General features: G+C 39.0%; 3 protein-coding genes across 11 annotated transcripts in view; 2 read left to right on the top strand and 1 right to left on the bottom strand.

Moving 5' to 3' along the window:
- ORMDL1 (ORMDL sphingolipid biosynthesis regulator 1) overlaps positions 1-9,404 on the bottom strand; it is a 15,078-nt gene extending 5,674 nt beyond the window's left edge. The window contains exons 1-3 of one of the 5 annotated variants that reach the window (XM_011936457.1): positions 9,305-9,404; positions 7,169-7,349; positions 242-393 (exon numbers count right to left, since the gene is read on the bottom strand). In XM_011936457.1, coding sequence (XP_011791847.1) covers positions 242-393; positions 7,169-7,342 — 326 coding nt within the window. In that variant the 5' untranslated portion in view covers positions 7,343-7,349; positions 9,305-9,404. Of the gene's footprint in view, positions 1-241; positions 394-7,168; positions 7,350-7,753; positions 7,865-8,740; positions 9,040-9,258 lie in introns of those variants that run through there. The other 4 variants (XM_011936461.1, XM_011936459.1, XM_011936462.1 and 1 more) reach the window with 4 other exon arrangements.
- Positions 8,674-9,486, top strand: LOC105507818. Its single transcript, XM_011936504.1, has 2 exons — positions 8,674-9,164; positions 9,229-9,486. Exons 1-2 carry the CDS (start codon positions 8,748-8,750, stop codon positions 9,484-9,486), a joined length of 675 nt encoding a protein of 224 aa, XP_011791894.1. The 5' UTR covers positions 8,674-8,747.
- Positions 9,121-21,405, top strand: part of PMS1 (PMS1 postmeiotic segregation increased 1 (S. cerevisiae)) — an 89,686-nt gene continuing 77,401 nt past the window's right edge. For 4 of the 5 annotated variants that reach the window (XM_011936466.1, XM_011936464.1, XM_011936465.1 and 1 more), the window contains exons 1-3: positions 9,121-9,621; positions 16,847-16,998; positions 20,785-20,967. Coding sequence is in view for 3 of the 5 variants with exons in the window: in XM_011936464.1 (XP_011791854.1) it covers positions 16,867-16,998; positions 20,785-20,967 (315 nt within the window). In the remaining 2 variants the exon portion in view is untranslated. The remainder of the gene's footprint in view (positions 9,622-16,846; positions 16,999-20,784; positions 20,968-21,405) is intronic. The other variant, XM_011936467.1, reaches the window with a different exon arrangement.

Below are 21,405 nucleotides of genomic sequence, written 5' to 3'. Positions count from 1 at the left end.
GGGAGGCGGAGCTTGCAGTGAGCTGAGATCTGGCCACTGCACTCCAGCCTGGGCGACAGAGCAAGACTCCGTCTCAACAACAACAACAAAAAAAATTGTCTATAATTTATATTCTATCCGAGGTGCCACTTATTGATAGAAGTTTTCAACAAAATGCTGTTTCTAATTCCAGTTCAATCTGATGAAAGGATATTTTCCTCTTATCCAATCCTCCTCATACCTAAACATTTCTGCCACTTACAGAATTATTGGAGAAATTGTGAAAAACTTCCGTGAAGATGTAAACTGTACTCCATAGTCCAGTTGTTCCCAATGAGTTAGGAGCCTTGCTTTACCCTGGTCAGGAGTTTCGAAAGGTGTTCCTTTCACTGCATGCAAAAATACATACATCCCCTGGAAAACAAGCAAGGGGGTAGAAATGATCAATATTAAATACAAAATTAGTCTTTGTCAGTAGCATTAACAAGGTTCCAAGCTGTTTGTGAGAGAGTGTGAGATTTAACTGAGTTCATTTTGCGCTCTGATATAATAGTGAAAGGCTGTGACCAGTTTCATTATAATAAAATAGAACTTTCTGGGGTATATAAATATTATTAAATGAGAATTCGTAAAAGGTCAACTGAAAGTAACCTGTTTGCATTTCTTTTCATTAAATTGAAAATAAGTATCAGGGTAGCTTCGTATCTTTACGTTCAGATTTTCCTACACTTTTCCTATTAGGAAATAGGATTACTTTTTCCCCAATGTACAGGAGGTTTTTCTTCAGGGTATATTAGTGAATTTGATGATACTTAAAAAATGATGAAGACATACAAACTGGTAGAAAACAAGAAAATGATTAAAATCTATCGGGAAAATTAGTTTTGAGATATTTAATATGACGACTGCCTTTGCCTTAATAGTTCTCTTCCAAAGCAACAAAAATAGTTTGATATAATAGGTATAATGTTCCACTCAATTCCCTTTTTAAATCGCCATTGTGCCTCAATAGTGTTTCTTCTGAAGTCAGTTTTTAAAACTCAAAGCAAATAACATTACTAAAAGCCATTCTGTCAGATCTGTCAGATCATATGAAACATATAACAGTTTTATTAATAGTTAGGATAGAGTAAAACCAATAGAGAGTAGATCTGGTTTCCTTGAGATTATGATACCCATTTAGACTGATAGGCAGTGTTTCATTCAGGATCACTGCTTGAGACACTGTAAAGGATAATGCCTAAATATTATCATGACACAAAATGTTTCCTTCTAGACGCCACAATGTGATGTCATTTTTCTTACCTCAACTTTTAATGATTATGTAGAAAAATTACGGATTTGAAATTTTATATGATACCAAGTTAACCAAGCCGTTCCTTTCAAGGCTTAGTCTACTTCCTAGTTTTTCCATTAGGCAATTCAGAAGTCATTTAGCTGCAATAACACGTAAGCTATGGAGGAAGGGACTCATGTTCAATTGGATTTAACCCACCAAATATTTAATAAGTGGCTTATATGTACAAGATTCAGGACATATACGCACATATAAAATTGAATGAGATGTACCCAAGCCTTGGAGAAATTTAATCCTCTAAGAGATGGTAAGGAAAAAAAGATATGCATAAACAGCTAGAAAGTAGGGCAGAAATTGCTATCAAAGGTACAATCAGAATACTCAGCAAATGGCAGGGGAGGGAAAGGTTCGTTGTTGCTGTGGCAAAAGTCTTGATGCTACCTCATTAATTACCTCATTCTTAAAGGTTTAACTCAAATAACAATTCCTTAGAAAAACCTACCTCATTAGTAATAATTAATCTCCTGTTTATGTAGTTGTATACACTTTTATTGAAAATACGATTACAGTACAGTATATCGTGTTAGAGTTGTTTGAATGATGTTTGTTTTCCCATTAGCCTGAATACACTAGGAGTAAGCACGGGACACTGCAAGACATTAGACACTGGACACTTCCAACATTAGAAATATTGGAAGATGACATTATGCCAAGGAGTATTTATTCTGTAAGCACTACAAAACTATTTTCATATGGGCTTTAAAGTGAATTATAAAACAGAAAGTATGTTTTCAAATTCTCAGGGGGTATAGGACCCCCAAAAAGTTAAGAACATCTATTCCAGACCACATACATATTAGAATCTAAGAGAATAATCATCCTCTCATTATTTCCTTCAAACTGTATAGACTTAACTAGTGTTTAGAATATCGAAACAGTTTATTTTATACATCTTTTCAGTGAAAAATAATAAAATCTTTATCTGGCCATATATCTTCTGCCCCAGTATTATTTTTAAAATTATTTTTACATAAAAATGTTTGTGATCATTATTCCTACATTGAAAGAATTAGGGAACAAAAGTATGTAGCTCATGGCTAGTCCTTACTAATACCTACTGAATCAAAATGAATCATTCATTTTTAAAGCTGGGCCAAGAATCTTGTGAAGCATAACCTTTAAGGATGAGGTAGCACTTAATAAATTAACAACCACTGTAGGTTTCTTTCAGAAAGGCAAATACTAAACTATTTTTCTAACTGGGTGTAACAATTAGGTCCATTTTCTCATTTTTAAAGGCATTCAATATATATTTCAGATTTTTAATTGGTTTATTGTGGCTATCTTCAAAGGAAACTTAAATTTGGAGTCATGTAATTGCAACTTCTATGGCTAATTAAGTTTTTAGTGTGGTGAACTAATAACAAATAAATCAGAGGTTTGCTTTCTATACAGTGTAATTACCAATCATTTGTCCATGGTCAACCAATTTGAAACAAGGTTAGGGGGTGGTGGTGGTGGTGCAGGGATGGCTTCTAAAATGTATTTAATACATGTGCCATTGGAGAATGGAAAAGACTAACTTGGCCAGGTGTGGTGGCTCATGCTCAGTACTTTGGGAGGCCAAGGCGGGCAGATCACCTGGGAGTTCGAGACCAGCCTGACCAACATGGTGAAACAACGTCTCTATTAAAAATACAAAAATTAGCCGGGCGTGGTGGTGCACACCTGTAATCCCAGCTACTCAGGAGGCTGAGGCAGGAGAATCGCTTGAACCCAGGAGGCGGAGGTTACAGTGAGCTGAGATCACGCCACTGCTCTCCAGCCTGGCTGACAGAGAGACTCCGTCTCAAAAAAAAAAAGACTAACTTATTCAGCAAACATTTAAATAAGTTTTTAGAGATACAAAAATTAAAACATAAAGAGATAAACTGCTAATTATAAAACAATGACAACTACATGATAAAAGGATGCAGCATGGGAGTTGTGTAGATTCCTGGAGGGACAGTTTTGCTGTAGGAGAGCAGGAAGGAGGGAGGGGTATTAAAATACTAGAGAGTGGGCTGGGCATGGTAGCTCACACCTGTAATCCCAGCATTTTGGAAGGCCAAGACAGGTGGATCACCTGAGGTCAGGAGTTCAAGTCCAGCCCAGCCAACATGGTGAAACCCCACCTCTACCAAAAATACAAAAATTAGCTGGGTGTAGTGGTGCATGCCTGTAGTCCCATCAATTCAGGAGGCTGAGGCAGGAGAATCGCTTGAACCTGGGAGGTGCAGGTTGCAGTGAGCCAAGACTGTGCTACTGCACTCCAGCCTGGATGACACAGAGATACTCCCTCTCAAAAAAATAAAAGTAGGCCCTGAGTGCCATGGCTCACTCACGTTTTGGGAGGCTAAGACAGGAGGATCACTTGAGGCCAGGAGTTTGAGACAAGATTGGGTAACATAGCAAGATCCCCATCTCAATCAGTCAATCAGATGAGCATGGTGGCACACACCTGTAGTCCTAGCTACTTGGAAGGCTGAGGCAGGAGGATCACTTAAGACCAGGAGTTCCAGGCTGCAGTGAACTATGATCATGCCACTGCACTCCAGCCTGGGTAACAGAATGAGGCCCTGTCTCTGTAAAAAAAACAAAATGGCTGGGCATGGTGGCTCATGCCTGTAATCCCAGCACTTTTGGAGGCTGGTGCAGAAGGATTGTGTGAGGCCAGGAGTTCAAGACCAGCTAGGGCAACATAGTGAGACCCTATCACTATTAAAATAAAAACAAATTAGCCAGATGTGGCGGCATGTGCCTGTAGTCCTCAAATTTCTTGGGAAGCTAAGGTGGGGGGAGCTATGATCACGCCAGTCTCTTAAAAACAAGAGTACTTGGTCCAGGTGAAAAGAAAATATAGTAGAATAGCTTAAGCCAAAGCAATAAAATGAGAGCAGATGATTTTATTGCTAGTGTATAGCCTGTATTTAGAGATGGTTGAGATAAGGTGAAGTCTCCTTGTTTCTGCACTGTTATCAACTGGTCTTATATATCACACAAGAAACTTGGATTTTACCATGACTGCAATGGATAATCACTGAAAGACTTAAGAGTATGACTTGAGCAAGCACACATTTTTAAAACATCACTCTGCCAAGTTGGAATGGAGAAGGGTAGAGAAGCATCAAGAAGACCATTTGATTTATCCGAGTAATTTACTTGTGGAAAAAATGAGGGTATGGGGATCAAGTTGAGAGTAAAGCAGTAGAAGACAGTGCTCTGAGCAAAATGGATATGGAATATAAAGGAAAAGAAGTTATCCTAAGACTTAGGTGACTTTGTATTCTTGTTTGCATTGGATGGTTCTGATTATACCTATTCTCTTGTAGTAGTTATTACCAGAGCTCCATTTTACTCTCTAAACAGTCTGTTTGGACTATACGTTATAGGTTGAGTATTCCTTATCCAAAATGCTCCGGAGCAGAAGCGTTTCAGATTTTGGATTGTTTTGGATTTTGGAATATCGGCATATACATAATGAGATATCTTGGGGACAGGGCCCAAGTCTAAACATGAAATTCATTTATGTTTCATATACATCATACACACACAGCCTAAAGATAATTTTATATGGTATCTTTAATAATTTTGTGCATGAAATAAAGTTTTGACTGCATTTTAATTGCAACCTGTCAGGAGGTCAGGTATGGAATTTTCCGCTTGTGGCACCATGTTAGTGCTAAAAAAGTTTAGAATTTTAGAACATTTTCTATTTTGGGTTTCCGATTAGGGATGCTCAACCTGTGTATTAATTGATTTACCATTAACAGTCAGCTGTCCGGCTTGGCCTTTAGAAAAGATTAGTAGTGAAGTCAGAGGAGCAGATTGTGGGTGGTAAGGGACTAATCAGGAATAAGATAAGTTCCATTTATACTTGTTTGGTTTAAGGTGCAAGGTAATCTGGTGATACAAATAAATAGGAGCATCCTTATTCTACAGGTAGAAACTGAAAATATGGGTAGATGAAGTAACCTAGGTAGAATACATAGCATAAGAAGAGATGAAGAAAAGAATCTTGGGAACAGAAATATTTAAGAGAGGAAAAGAGAAGGAAGACTCCATAAGAAAGAGAAGGTCAGAAATACATGCCGGCGAAAGTGATCCTATGGAAGCCAAAGGAAGTTTCAACAAAAGGGAGATGATTAGTGTAAAATATTTCAGAGAAGTCACTATTTAAAAGAAAATATCTTTTGCCCTTACAAAGTCTATCACATAAAATGGACTAAATGGACACGTATTTATCATGTCTACCAGCACATCATTCTTGTCCTCCTCCAGTCAACTTCAAATATACTCCAGAAGATAGAAAATAAATATTATTATTATTGTTATTATTTGAGACAGGGTCTCACTGTCACCCAGGCTGGAGTGCAGTGGCACAATCTTGACTCACTGTGACCTCTGCCTCCCAGGCTCAAGCGATTCTCCCACCTCAGCCTTCCGATTCTCCCATCTCAGCCTCCCGAGTAGCCGGGACTACAGATGTGCTGCCACCATACTGGCTAAGGTTTTGTATTTTTTGTAGAGACAGGGTGTCAGGTTTCACCATGTTGCCCAGGCTGGTCTCAAAATCCTGACCTCAAGTGATCTGCCCGCCTCAGCCTCCCAAAGCACCGGGATTACAGGCGTGAGCCACCGCGCCTGGCCAAAATAAATGTTAATTTTAAAAAATCAATTTCTCCTGTTTTCCTATCTTAATGCTTTAAGTTAATTTTTAAAAATATCTTTCAACAAATGTACTGCTAAACTGGATTCAATTAAAATTTTCAAGTAACTGTATTTCCTCCTTTTCACGTTACTTTAATAGGCTATTAAAACTAGAAAAGTCGCTGTCAGGATTTTTTGTTTTTGTAAAAGGCAATTTCCAGGGCTGCATAATACAGTCAGTAGAGTCAATCAAAACTTTGCTACTCTGTTAGCACTAATACAAGAGAGTGATACTCAACAAGCAGCAGCTAAGGCACCATAAGATCGTGAATCACATAAGATATGATTAAGTTCAACACTTAAATACTGAAACAGTAAAGAATACTTATACAATTTAGATAGATAAGTTAACAAGGATTAAAACTAAAATGATCTATTTTCTAGATTTTATACAATGAGAAAAAAAAAGTCTTACTTAGAAAAAGGCCCAGTTTTGAAATAAAGTGTGAAAGAAAAAAGAAAATTCTATCCCAGATTAGAATTCTTCAAAATTAAGTCTTATATACTAAAAACCACTACACTATACACTTTAAATGGGTGGATTTTATTGCATGTGAATTATATCTCCAAAAAAGCTGTTAAAAAAACTAAGTTGTATATATCACAAAACCTTAAGCTTTTTTAAAAACTGTGTTTAAACACACATGTCATAAAGTTTACCATCTTAGACGCTTTTTTCCTTTGAGACAAAGTCTCACTCTGTCACCCAGGCTGGAGTGCAGTGACATGATCTTGGCTCATTGCAGCCTCTGCCTCCCAGGTTCAAGGGATTCTCCTGCCTTAGCCTCCAGAGTAGCTGGGACTACAGGCATGTGCTGCCACGCCCAGCTAATTTTTGTATTTTTAGTAGAGATAAGGTTTCACCATGTTGGCAAGGCTGGTCTTGAACTCCTGACCTTGTGATCCACCCGCCCTGGCCTCCCAAAGTGCTGCGATTTTAAATGTATAATTGAGTGGTATTAAAAACATTCAAATTGTTGTGCAATCATCACCATTACCATCGACATCCACAACTCTTTTCATCTTGCAAAACTAAAACTCTGTACCCATTAAGCAATAACTCTCCATTCCTTCCGCCCCTTAATTTCTGGCAACCACTAAACCTAAAACTTTTAAGTGTTCAGTATAATGTGAAATTCTTACCAGATTATGTATAATATTTGTTAAAGTCCAAGCAACAGGAACACTGAAGAAGGGAATGCTGAGTAAGACAATATGAAGCAAGCCAACTCCCAATGCATATGTCAGCCACATACCCCGGCTGTTCATGACACGGGTATTTGGATTCACTTCACTGTGGGCAACTCCAACATTCATGTTTGCTCTGTAGGAAAGTAATAAAATGAATCAACACTGATATAACTGGCAACCTAAACACCCCCAATTCTGACATGACAAGGTACATGTGTTACGATGATTATTTTTTCCTAGTTATCTTGAAGCAGCACACAAACACCATCCAAAATATGCTACTTGTAGAGATGCTGCTGACAGCAGTAAAGAATCGTCAACATTTGACTTTATGGTAAGACAAGACTTACTATCATGGTTCTAATTTAAAAAGTAGTTAAAATGCCTTTCCTAAAGTTTGTTTTCTAGCATGCTGTTTTACTAAATACGAAAATTCAAACTGAAAGAGAACCTACATTTTCTTACATCATGAGAGCAACGTGAAAAGCCAAAAGCTAGATTTACCAACATAATAAATTTATATTAAAAAGAACTCACCCAGCCAGTCTGTCAAGTAGCCAGACTCTTATATCTGACTTAATGTATCTATAAAGAATAGTCACAGTTCAGATCACTTCTTTCTGAATACTGAATGTGGAAGGTACACGCCGTTGAGATAATGTGGTGTAAAATCCACATGGTCAAGTGATAATGTTTGTTTCTCAATTTTGTGATACATCTAGGTGAAAATAAGGAGTCTTCTGAATATTTCTCTAGTCAATTAAAAAACTTCAGTTTTCTTTCTTCTTTTTTTTTTTTTGAGACGGAGTCTTGCTCTGTCGCCCAGGCTGGAGTGTAGTGGCTGGATCTCAGCTCACTGCAACCTCCGCCTCCCGGGTTCACGCCATTCTCCTGCCTCAGCCTCCCGAGTAGCTGGGATCACAGGCGCCGGCCACCTCGCCCGGCTAATTTTTTGTATTTTTAGTAGAGACGGGGTTTCACCGTGTTAGCCAGGATGGTCTCGATCTCCTGACCTCGTGATCCGCCCCTCTCGGCCTCCCAAAGTGCTGGGATTACAGGCTTGAGCCACCGCGCCCGGCCTCTTTCTTCTTTTTAAAAAAGTTTTTCCCATCTCCTTTCCATTGAAGATGGACTCCAAAGGAAAAACTGATAATAGTTATCAGTTCTTTTAATGATGGTGTTTACTTGGGTCTAAGAATTCTTTAAAATAAAACTGTCCTGAAGAACACCTATCATCCGAGGGAGGGGGAAAACGAGGCTAGATTACATTTGGAACAGCTGTGATTTTAAAATACACAAACGCTTGTATTACGGAGTTAGCATACGGAGAGGAATTTCTCATATCCCCATCCAGCAAGTGTTTCCAGAGTATAATGCTCCTTCCCCTCTAGAGACCCATAGAACAGGCATCAAGGGTTAAGGGGACGAAAAGTTAGTTACACTAAGACCGCTAGAGTCTCCAATTTATATGTGTAAATCTTTCGTCTAAACACACATCATTTATCATACATTATTTTAAACTACTTAGAACATGCCAACACTCAAGATAGTTTTCCCACGTTCCACAGGATGGAGGCCTGAAATTTACATCTCAGCTGGAAGGCAAAGCTGGTGCGGTACTCATCCTATTCCAACCAGAAAACCTTTCCCCAGCAGGTTTGCCGCGCTGCCCCGCGACTGGCAAACAATGACCTTACAGACCGTGAAGAGGCCGTCGGCTCTGCCGTCGCCGGTGCGTCCGAAGACGGCGACCCGCAGCGGCCCCTCAAGGGAGTTCCCCGTGCCAGACCGACAGCCTGAGCGCTCCGGGACAGAGAAAACTCAGCAAAGGCCGCCGCTGCTACCACCTCAGCACCTCCCCCAACCCGCCCCTTCCTTCTCGCAGCCGCACGTCACGTCAGGACCCGGCAAAAGGAGCGAAGATTTGCGTAGGGGACGAGCCTCTGAGGCCACGGCTCGCACGGCCACGCAGGGCGCCGCAGATGCAGCCGGACCTCACTTTTCCCTGTCAGGACGACCCTAGGCCGCCAGCAGTTCCCTACCGACGAAGGCGACTGTACAACGTCCGTCGCGTTCGTGCCCACTTACCCGCCGCCCCACTCCGGGCCGCCGGCTCGCAGCAGGACCAGCCCGGCTGCTACGGCAGCGGATACACGCCCTCAGGCCGGGCGCTGCGCAGCTTGCGGAAACGTTCACAGACAGACTCGCTGCCAGCGGATTGGCTGCGAGCAACGCCAATCTTACGTTCACCCCGGGCGAGGCAGGACTAAGTGCCGCGCTCCCTGTACCCGCTCTGCCGCGCGCGCATGCTGGGGGCGAATGCGGGGTTGGGCCTGCGCTCCGGGTGAGACGCTGGCTGCTTGCCGCTGGTGGATGGTAATTGCCTGCCTCGCGCTAGCAAGAAGGTAGTGTGGTGTGACTAACGGGTATTTATTATATTCTCGAGGGCTTGAGGGTCTCCATCCCCTCTACTCGTCCCGGTCCGGGCGCAAACGCTTTAGGGCAGCTAACGGCGCTCCCCGCGGGCGGGAAGCGAAGCCGGGCTTGCGGGCGCGCACACGTGGAGCGCGTTCTCTGAGCAGATCTGGGCTCCGGGGTGTTCTGGCTTGGTCTTTGTTGCGGCCAATTCCCAGACCCTTCTGGGTGCAGGACTTAAAATTTGTTTTCCAGGCAGCAAATTTAACCCATGGCAACTGTAACTCATCTTGTGAGGGTGACGGTTTATAGTATTGTATCCTGTGGCATCATACAAGGGGTGCAAGTTAAACTCTTCAAAGTTAATCACGATTTTTGCTCGTGGCCTTCTGGGTTTATCCGTACGCCGAAGACAGGCACCTGTATTACATCCTGAGGAAATGTGGATACCAAAAATTGATCCTGAGAAAAGCCTTGATTAGATTTTTTGGAATTGCCTTTGAAATGTAATTTCCCTCACCTTGGCAGTGCGGAAAGTTTGTGATTTTTATTGCCTAAATAGCTTTCAACATTTTGAAATTGACTTAAGAGAATGTTCGCTATGTGTGTCTATGTATCTTGCATTTCTGTTGGCTTTGTGAACTTGTTTTGGATTTAGTCTGATCTTTAAATAAATGATTTCTTTGTGTTCTCTCTAGTGAAAGTCTGTGAGTTCTCTGATCTTTACTTCTTTTTTTAGGCAGACCTGTTGTCCTTAACTGACTTTCCGGGTCATGAACATTCCTTCAGAAGTGTTCCTTTTCCCTCTCAGCAAATATGGAAGACTGACTATCCTGATATTCCCAGACATTCTTTGCTGTGATTTGTAAGCCCGATATAAACCCTTCCACTTTTTCAAAAGCATTCATTTGGTACACATATGGTATAGAGTGCTATATTCCAGGGGCTATGCTAGGGATGTGTGATTGATATAAAATAAAACCCCTGTCCTCAAAGAACTCTGCGTCAGGAGAAACAGTCAGAAACACATATTAATAGGATAACTTGTGCTGAGGTTAATTAGAAGTGAGGTAAAGAGGAAATGCAGAGGAAGGAATACCTAATCTGTTGACAGGTGAAGGAAAGGAGGCTGCAGCAGCGAAGAAAGGCTTTCTTGAAGAGTTGATACTGAACTAAATCTGGAGGGATGATTAGAAGTCAGAAGTCAGGAGAGAGAGAGAGAGAGAGAGAGAGAGAGAGAGAGAGAGAGAGAACGAACCATGTGAACTGAGGAAGGAGTGAGTGTCACCATGTTAAGAGAGATGAGTTGGTTGGTCATGGTGGCTCACGCCTGTATTCCCAGCACTTTGGGAGGCCGAGGCGGGCAGATCACCTGACGTCAGGAGTTCGAGACCAGCCTGGCCAACATGGTGAAACCCTGTCTCTACTAAAAATACAAAAATTAGACGGGCCCACGTGGTGGTGCGCTCCAGTAATCCCAGCTACTTGGGCTGGGACAGGAGAATCGCTTGAACCTGGGAGGCAGGTTGCAGTGAGCCGAAATTGCTGCACTCCAGCCTGGGCAACAGAGGGAGACTGTCTCAAAAAAAAAAGTGGTGCAGTATGATCCGCCTAGAGCACATTTGGGCAATGATGGGATGACAGAGAGAGTAGGCAAAAATCCAATTGTTAAGTTTATACTTAACCTGGTTGGCAGTTGGAAACTTTTATAAAAATTTTAAGTGGGGCAGCAACATGATGAAATTTAAATACAGAAAGAACCCTATAGTGGTTGAGATTCAAGTCAAAATATCAATTAGGTGGTTATTGCAATAGTTCAGGAGACAAAGGTTGAGAGGCTGAATGGAGGCAGTACAAAGAGGAGAGGACTAGCTTGGGAAACTGTGAGATTTAGATAGGGGAGAGATGACTGGGTGGCAGGATGTAGAGAGTGAGCAGAATTTCTAGGATGACTTCAAGGTTTCTAATTTTGCTTTATGTGCCTGGATGAAAAGTGTTTAAGAGCATGGGCTTTGTGGTCAGACATGCCAAAGTGTGCATCTGCCACTTAATAGTTTTGTGATCTCGAGCAAGTTACCGTGCCTTTAAATCCTATTTGGTGATAAAGGTTAATAGAATACATAGAGTTGTTTTGAGGATTAAATAGGATAATATATATAAAATTCTTATGTTGGCTATTATTTTTATTATCAAACAAGAAATATAGGAAGAAAGCTGATTCGAGTTCGGTCTTGGTGTCTCATGCCTGTATCCCAGCACTTTGGGAGGCCGAGGCAGGCAGATAACCTGAGGTCAGGAGTTCAAGACCAGCCTGGCCAGCATGGTGAAACCTCGACTCTACTAAAAATACAAAAAGTTAGCCAGGTGTGGTGGTGGGCATCTGTAATCCCAGCGACTCGGGAGGCTGAGGCAGGAGAATCACTTGAACACGGGAGGTGGAGTCTGCAGTGAGCCGAGATTGCCCATTGCATTTCAGCCTGGGCAACAAGCGCAAAACCTGAAACTCCGTCTCAAAAAAAAAAAAAGAAAGTTAGAGAAAGATTCTCTGATTATTTTGGGACATGTTATGTTTAGGTTGCCTTCAGCTCATCTAAATGAGGATATTTAGAAGGTAGTTGGAAGTAAGGCCCTAAAGTCCAGAAAAAAGTGTGAGATACAGGTGAGCTGGAGGATAATATGGAAGCCAGTTGAAATTATGTATATAAAGGGAAGGAGGATACTTTTTCTAACGTTTGCGTTAGCACAGGAAAGATGCTGGTAAATTATATTTAGTGGTCCTTCATTAATATTCATGAAGTGAAGGGCTTGCCATGAGTGAAGCATTTGATTGTTCTGCCTGGCATCCTACATTCAAAAGTTGTACAGCAGGAAAAAAAAAGTTTTGTAATTCAGGACAGGGGTATAGTAGGTTTAATTATACATTTTAATTAATCTTTACAGTTAATATTTTACATTGATTTATATTGATGATAGGATAAAGTGATACTTGATTATCCAAATACATAATTAAACTTCACTTTTTTATTCTTTTTTACCTTTTTTAATGTGACTACTAGAAAATTTTAAATGATGTATATGGCTTACATTATAGTTTTATTGAACAGTGCTGGATAGAGTGGTGGTTAAAATGGCAGGCTCTGAAATCACACTACTTTGGTTTTATCCTAGCTCTTACTAACAGCTATATAATACTGAGGAAGTTAAACTTTCAAAAACTCAATCAACTAATCTATAAAATGGAGATAATACAGATATCATATGCTTATGAATTTGGGAGAGACACAAATATTCAGACTATGGCAATTAGGAGAGAAGAAAGATGACATGACATGGAAGAAGAGTATGAAAAGAGATGCAGACATCTTAAGACCAGAGGACACAATGGGATGGGGTAAAGTGTGATAGAATTCATGCTATGAATTGCCATGATCTTAGTAAACTAGAAGGATGAGGAATATTGGGATGAAATTATAGAGATTTGAAAAAAAAAAAGATTTTGGATTTGTCATTGTAGTAGATGAGGTATTGTAGGGAATGAGACAAAGATGATGAGATTAAGACTGCTCAGAAGGAATCAGTCTAGGTTTATACCCTAAAGTTTTGTTGATCAGTGTTTTTCTTAGATCCTTGGGATTTCCTAGGTAAGGTAGAAGATTTCATGAACCCAAGCCTAATGTGTGAGCCCCCTTGGGATAGGGGTTAGAGGTGGGGAGATTGTTCATTTAGGGGTTTAGAGGAGCTCAATTTAGTCCCAGTACCCTGGGATGTTTTTAGCATTTATTTGCCAAACCCTGTAATACGTTATTTATATATACTACCTTATTTACTTCTCACCACAATCATATTATATCATTGTTAGATCCATTTTATAGATTAGGTGATTGCATTTTAGAGTTTAATTTCACTCAGTGTTATATACCTATTAGTGTAAGAGCTGGGATAAAACCAAAGTAGTGTGGTTTCAGAGCCTGCCATTTTAACCACTGCTCTATCCAGCACCGTTCAATGGAACTATAAGCCACATATATCATTTTAAATTTTTTAGTAGTCACATTAAACAGATTTTTTTAAAGGTTAGTTTTAATATATATTATGTAATCTAATGTATCCAAATAGGATAAAATCATTTCATTCTATAATCAATGTAAAAATTTTATATGATTTTTATTAATCCTGAGTTGAAAATTGAGTGTGTATTAGCACATCTCAATTTGGACTACCTGTGTTTCTAGTGCTCTGGTGTTCAGTAAGCTACATGTGGCTAGTGGCTACCATACTGGACAGTGCAGATCTGTTCCTTAGATCGAAGTAATTCTGAAGCTTTGGAAGAGTGCAGAGGTGCCTTTTGCTTGTGACAGCACTAATTTATGTGAATGTTATGACGATGGAGTAGCCTATAGTCCACTGTCTCCCTGCTTGATTGGGACAGGAAAGCCTCCCAGCAGTTGAGAACAACAAAAACAACCATTGAAAGGTAGTTGTTCACAGCTACTCTCCTGAGAACTGGGTACCCCAAAACTAAATCAAATGTATAGAGTAATTAGAGAGCAGTTCGTATTTTAAAAGAATTCCCAGCATTCCTTTACATAATGATCTCTCATTATAATACTCTACATTTGTTAAGGCCTTATCATGTGTAGAACAACACTTTATATATACTTCCTTATTTGATTCCTCACAGTAAACCAGTGAGGTATTAGCTTCGTCTTTATAGATGATGAATTGGTTTATGGAAGGATTTGAGTGATTTGCTTCATTTTTATAGATGACAAATTGATTTATGGAGGAATTTCAGTGATTTGCTGAGTTTATGTGTAATAAAGGTGAACCCCCAATACTTATTTTATAGGCTCTGGTCTGTTATATTTTTTCACTGTGCCAATCACCTTTGCCTTGTATATAGCAAAATATACTGTATTTATGAACTGTGATCAGTTAGCACTCTCGGAACCCAATATGTCAGCCTCTTCCCAGAAGTGCGTTCCTTAAACTCCTGTGTAATTGTTATAGTGCCTGTACTCCGTTTCCTGCTCAATTACTGAATCTTTCTTTCCATGTCTTTGTCTTATGCTGGCTCAGAAATAATCCTAAACTGATGACTTTTTGTTGTGTTTGTTTTTCATGTTGCTATTTTATTTGCACCTAGATTGCATAGGATTAAATCATCGTGGGAGCATGTAACTAGTCATGAGAAATAAAGTATCTTGAGTCCACTCCCAGCCCCCATTTTTTTTGTCCAGTAAAATCTTGATTCTATACAGGAATTGCATGTTGTCAAGCTTGTGCTTTTATTCCTGTAATCTTTTCTGAAATTAGGCAATAAGATGCGAAAAGCACCCCCCTCCCTGCATGCTTTGCAGATGGAATTTCCGTAGGACATTTTTGGATTTTTTGTTTGTTTGAACAAAGGATTTCCAGTTACCAACAGATTTTGGATCTGCAGGTTGGATCTATAAAGGACCTCAAATGCCAGCTTAGAGATTTGAGCTCTATATTGGCTTTGAGGAGCCACATGATTAAAATAATGTAGGCAGAATAATATAGAGGCTAGTTATCTGACATGTCTGGTATGAGACTAGTTCAGATTAACAGTAATCCTAACTCTAAAGGAGCTCAGTGATTGAAAAAGACATTATAACTCATCAGAATGTATGGATGACTAATGATGTTTAAATGAGACTGTTGGTAAGGCACATAACTGATTGTCATCCACTTCTCAAAGTTGTATTATCGCTTGGTCGTTCTCAGCCAACATTACACTCATTATAGCACAATTGTGCTCATTATTCAGTTATTACCATAGCATTTGTTTTTAAGAAATCTTTTTAGAACATGCATGTCTTGATTCCAATATTTGTGAGCTTTCAGTGATCTACTGTAATGAGTTTGGACCAAGATGTAGTTGGCACAGACATTTAAGGAAATAGATTTGAAATAAAAATCTCAAATGAGAAGTTCTTGAGCCCAGTTACTCAGCTTTCAGCCTCTTAAACGGCCATAATAGTAAGTCTAATTTTTATAGATAGTACCTACTTTTTATAGTTTAGAGGTTTAAATGCAATCCCATATGTAAAGTGTTTAGCACAGTGTTTAGCATACTATATATTTAATGTAGTTGTTGCTGTTCTTATTGTAATCATCATTTTAGTTAACGGCAGTATAGACTGGGTGACCAAAGGTGAAGAGTCATTGAGGCTAATTAGGAAATTATATTGGGAACTAAATGTGAGAAATACTGAGAAAAGAATTGATAGGATTTAGGAGTTGATTAGATTTGAGTCAGGGTGAATGGATTATTCCTATAGGAAACTCATGGGTTTAGGGTAGGGATTGGTTAATTATTCCTGGAGTTTGAGCTAGTGATTATTTCAGCAGGCAGTTGGAAATACAGGGTTCAAGTTTGCAAGAAAAGTCAGAATTGATCATAATAATTAGTCACACAAAAATCCTGGAAGAAATTAGAAAAAAAGCAATTTCTTCCTCTAATGTTACTGTGGACTTTTTTTTTTAGGTGCTTGTAGCAGAATATTGTGGACTTTTTTGACCCATTTTTGGTTATTTTTATTCATAGGCATTTATATGTATTCATATATTACATATCAATAGAGGAAATGTTGAAGGACTTGCCTTAGCTCTGCCTCTTAATAACTGGATGACCTTGGACAAGTTTTCTGATTTCTTTGTGCCTCAGTAGTTTTATAAAATTGAGGTGATAATGACACCTGTTTTCAAAGGGTAATAGTAAGAAATAGAAGACTTATGGCTGGACGCAGTGGCTCATGCCTGTAATCCCAATATTTTGGGAGGCCAAGGCAAGTGGATCACTTGAGGTCAGGAGTTTGAGACCAGCCTGGCCAACATGGCAAAACCCCGTCTCTACTAAAAATATAAAAACTAGCCAGGTGTTGTGGCGGGCACCTGTAATCCCAGCTACTCTGGGGGCTGAGGCAGGGGTGCCTGAACCTGGGAGGCAGAGGTTGCAGTGAGTTGAGATCATGGCACTGCACTCCAGTCTGGGTGACAATGAGATTCCATCTCAAAAAAAAAAAAGAAGGAAGAAATAGAACACTTAATATTGTATGTGCTAACAGTTGAGCCTAGCATACAGTAAGTTTCAGTGAGGATGATGTATTATCATCTGTCATTATTATTGCCATTTGTCCTGTTGGTCAGAAATGTTTAACAATTCTTACAAGTTGCATTTTTATCTTCTAGCTGTTCTGTTAAAAGCAAAAATGAAACAATTGCCTGCGGCAACAGTTAGACTCCTTTCAAGTTCTCAGACCATCACTTCAGTTGTCAGTGTTGTAAAAGAGCTTATTGAAAACTCCTTGGATGCTGGTGCCACAAGCGTAGATGTTAAACTGGTGAGTATCCTTGAGAACCCAGATACCTTTAAGACAAAGAAAAGGGGCTGGACAGATGTTTTCTCTTTAAACTGTTACCTTTATTTTATTTCTTTACACCAGTAAATTATTCTTAGGACATTGGACCCTTTGTTTTAAGAGTAAATCTTTAAAAATAAATTTTAATTTAAATTAACACTATAGTAACACTAAAGGAAATATAAAAGAAAACATGTTCTTTGTTTTTTTGAGACATGTTTTTGAGATAAAAAACATGTTGTTTGTATTTTTTACACATATTGGTTATTCATGTTTCCTTGTTTTAAATATTTCCTTTTGCATTTTATTTTTTCCGTCTAATCTAGTTTCAAACCATTTCTCTTGTTACTTTTTTCACATTTTAAAATATAAGTTCTGTATATTACATCATTTGAGTAAATATGGCCTATATCACTCATTATGATTTATTGCAATTAGTTTCCATGACTAGTTCCCCTGTTCTAAATTGCTAACACATAGAGATATGGTCTATTTTATTCATTTTTGTGTCCTCTATACCTGGCTAGTACCTAGTACAAACTAGGAAGGTAAATAAATCTGATTGAATATAAGAATACATTTTTAAAAATCTCGTAATTATTAGATATTTATGGTGTTTCTGGTGGTATAGAACTAGAAACAATGCTGATAGAAATATATTTGTACGAAAGGGACCTAACCTTTTCTTATCTACCAGATAAGATTCTATGAGATGGACATACTCTATGTATGTATATTTGTGTAAAAATAAAATCCCCTCTTATAAATCACTTCTTATAAAACACTGTGACTTAACTACTATACCCATTTTATTTATTTATTTATTTTATCGGGGTCTCGCTCTTTCACCCAGGCTGGAGTGCAGTGGCGCGATCTCAGCTTACTGCAATCCCCCTCCCCAGTTCAAGCAATTCTCCTGCCCCAGCATCCTGAGTAGCTGGGATTACAGGCCGTGTGCTACTATGCCTGGCTAATTTTTGTATTTTTAGTAGAGACGGGGTTTCACCATGTTGGCCAGGTTGGTCTCGAACTCCTGACCTCAGGTGATCTGCCCACCTTGGCCTCCCAAAGTGTTGGGATTACAGGCCTGAGCCACCTGCTCCCAGCCATACTCTACCCATTTTACAGATCATGTTCTGAGAAGTTTCCCAAAGTCTCATAATTAGTAAGTAGTGGAGCTAAGACTGGAATCCAGGTCTTTCTGACTCTTAAAACCAGTTCTTGTCTGTGCCAGTGGTTCTTTTGATGTTTGGGTGCATCAAAATAACTTAGGATGTTTGTTAAAACTGTTATTGGGCCTTACTCACAGAACTTCATAGTCTAGGTGGTACCTGATAATTTGCATTCTAGTAAATTTCTAATCGATGCTGATGCTGGTGGGTTATGGAACACACTTTGAGAACCATTCTACTCTATCAAACCTCTGTTCTGTTTTTAATACACTCTAAGCTTTACAACCAAGAAAAAAAGTATATTAAATTAAACCCAAAGAAAGACAATTTGTTTTTCTTAGGCATTTCGTGTAGTCAGTTCAGTCTGATTAGAGTATAATTGATAATAATTAAACAGGATTAGATAGTTATATTTGACAGACTTCACTTAAGAATCTTTGGCAGGCAAACGTCTTTTTCTTAAACATTTCTGGAAGAAAAACTGGTTTTTAAAATAGTGTTACAAAGCCAACAGAAGTCCTATATAAACTAAGTTAAATATTTAAATCTGCCTGTAAATTTTAGTCTCTTGACATTTACCAGTATTTGCGTTGTAGAATTTTAAGATACACACCTTAAATGTGTGGCTCTACATAATAAGACCTGTTTCATTATGGTTTTATGCTATAATAGCTATCCTGACTAGATATGTTTTCATAATTAATTAAACATGATGATACAATTTTAAACATTTAAACAAATCTTTGTCTTCTTACTACGGGGTTTTGAGACCATGTTGCCCATGCTGGTCTCGAACTGCTGACCTCAAGTGATCCGCCCGTCTCAGCCTTCTAAATTGCTGGGAGTACAGGCGTGAGTCACCATACTTGGCCCGATTTTTCTTTAAAATGAAGAAGAAAGACTGTTCCCAGAATGTAAACTTAACTTTATTCATTTGTTTATTTATTTTGAGATAGTCTCACTCTGTTGCCCAGGCTGAAGTGCAGTGGTGTGATCTCAGCTCACTGCAACCTCTGTCTCCCGGTCTCAAGCGATTCTCCTGCCTCAGCCTCCCAAGTAGCTGGGATTACAGGTGTGTGCCACCACGCCTGGCTAATTTTTTGTATTTTTAGTAGAGACCAAGGTTTCACCATGTTGACCAGGCTGATCTTGAAAATCTTGACCCCAAATGATCTGCCTGCCTTGGCCTCCCAAAGTGCTGCAATTATTTGCATGAGCCACTGCACTCAGCCAAACTTAATTTTAGATTGAGAGAGGTGTGAGGAACAAAATGTTAGGCATTTCCCTCCAATGTTTTGTGTATCTAATTTATGTAAAAATTGCTGACATATATAGTATTATATCACTTTAGGTTATTAGAAAGATGTATTATTTTAAATACCAGAGTCACTATAATTATAGAAAGTTTTTTTTCCCCTTTATAACTTGCGTCTATGGTCATACACGTAAGACTTTGTGGAGTAAAGTCAGGCTTATTTATTATGGAAGTTGGCTACCAAATTTAGAATATGGTGTTCATAGAAAGTATGATCACTATGGGAATTTAAAATCTGTTTTTGTTATATTTGCATATTTTTAGTATTAGAATATAAAACTAAGCTATGAATTGAGATTTTGAAAAAATTTTCGTTGTCTGATATGATGGCTCACACCTGTAATTCCAGCACTTTGGGAAGCTGAGGCAGAAGGATCGCTTGGAGCCAGGAGTTTGATATCAGCCTGGACAACAAAGTGAGACCCCACCTGTACAAAAAATAAAAATAAAAGTAGCTAGGCCCTGTGGCGTCCACCTGTAGTCCCAGCTCCTCAAGAGGCTGAGGTGGGAGGATCACTTGAGCCCAGGCATTCAAAGCTACAGTGAGCTGTGCTCATGCCACTGTACTGTATGTCGCCTGAGTGACAAAGTATCTAAAAAAAAGTCTTGATTTTTTTTCAGGTTAAAACTCACTGTGGTTGCCAAATTAGATGTGTTTTCTCAGCAGTTTCCTGTTAGATGGCTGTTTGCAGAAAAAGATTTAAAAAGTTATAATGTAGTAAACATAAAGATTTTTATGTGTACAGTAAGGGTGAAAGTATTAAAAATCAGGTTGATTCCTGCTATAGAAAAGCAAAATAAGTAAACAAAAAAACAAAATAAATAAATAAAAATCAGGTTGAATAATGATACTTGCTAGGTTCTTCCTGACTAGAACCTGTTTTACTTTGTTGCTGATGGAGTTCTGTTCTGTTTTGTTTTGTTTGGGGGCCATACATACAAAAGGTGTATGTAATTCAGAAGAATTTTTTCAGTGAAGTTTAAACATAAATTATTGTATACTGTAAATACCCATGATAATGAAACAGTGAAAAGAAACCTTAAAAATCAGCCTAACCTCCTTATTCAACAGTTGAATCCGTATCCAGAGAAAACAAGGGAGTTGCCCATTGCACAATAACTAGAAATTAGTAGAGCTAAAGAATTTAAAGTCTTATATCCATAGTGCTATGCTTTCATAAAAGTAAATAAATGTCAAAATTCTTTCACTTGTGTTTCCTTCTAAGTGTGATAACAGTTTAATACTTTTACATACTGAAAGTGTTGTTTGACATTTTACAGGAGAACTATGGATTTGATAAAATTGAGGTGCGAGATAACGGGGAGGGTATCAAGGCTGTTGATGCACCTGTAATGGCAATGAAGTACTACACCTCAAAAATAAATAGTCATGAAGATCTTGAAAATTTGACAACTTACGGTTTTCGTGGAGAAGCCTTGGGATCAATTTGTTGTGTAGCTGAGGTAAGGTAATTATATTGGTTATTTTAGTGATTTCATATTCACTGAATATTACAGTTAAAACTAACCCGGTATTTGGTGAAGTATGGTTTTAATTATTTTTATTATGGTAAAATATACATAACATAAGCCGGGCAAGGTGGCTCATGCCTGCAATCCCATCACTTTGTGAGGCCAAGGCAGGTGGATCACCTGAGGTCAGGAGTTTGAGACTAGCCTGGCCCACGTGGTGAAACCCCGTCTCTACTAAAAATACAAAATTAGCTGGGTGTGGTGGCTCACATCTGTAGTCCCAGCTACTTGGGAGGCTGAGGCAGGACAATTGCTTGAACCTGGGAGACAGAGGCTGCAGTGACCCGAGATTGTGCCACTGCACTCCAACCTGGGCAAGACAGAGCGAGATTCTGTCTCAAAAAATATATGTATATACATAACATAAAA

This window comes from Colobus angolensis, unplaced genomic scaffold (assembly GCF_000951035.1).
Source record: "Colobus angolensis palliatus isolate OR3802 unplaced genomic scaffold, Cang.pa_1.0 Scaffold153, whole genome shotgun sequence".
Lineage (NCBI taxonomy): Eukaryota > Metazoa > Chordata > Mammalia > Primates > Cercopithecidae > Colobus > Colobus angolensis.
Note: the sequence above shows the minus strand (reverse complement) of the source record. Positions and strands in the feature narration are given on the sequence as shown.

Bases quoted from the DNA above. Each gene is read 5' to 3' on its own strand.
- LOC105507818 (XM_011936504.1), top strand. From the start codon at position 8,748: ATGCCAACACTCAAGATAGTTTTCCCACGTTCCACAGGATGGAGGCCT. The intron at 9,165-9,228 runs GCCACGGCTCGC...TTTCCCTGTCAG, and splicing joins GTAGGGGACGAGCCTCTGAG to GACGACCCTAGGCCGCCAGC.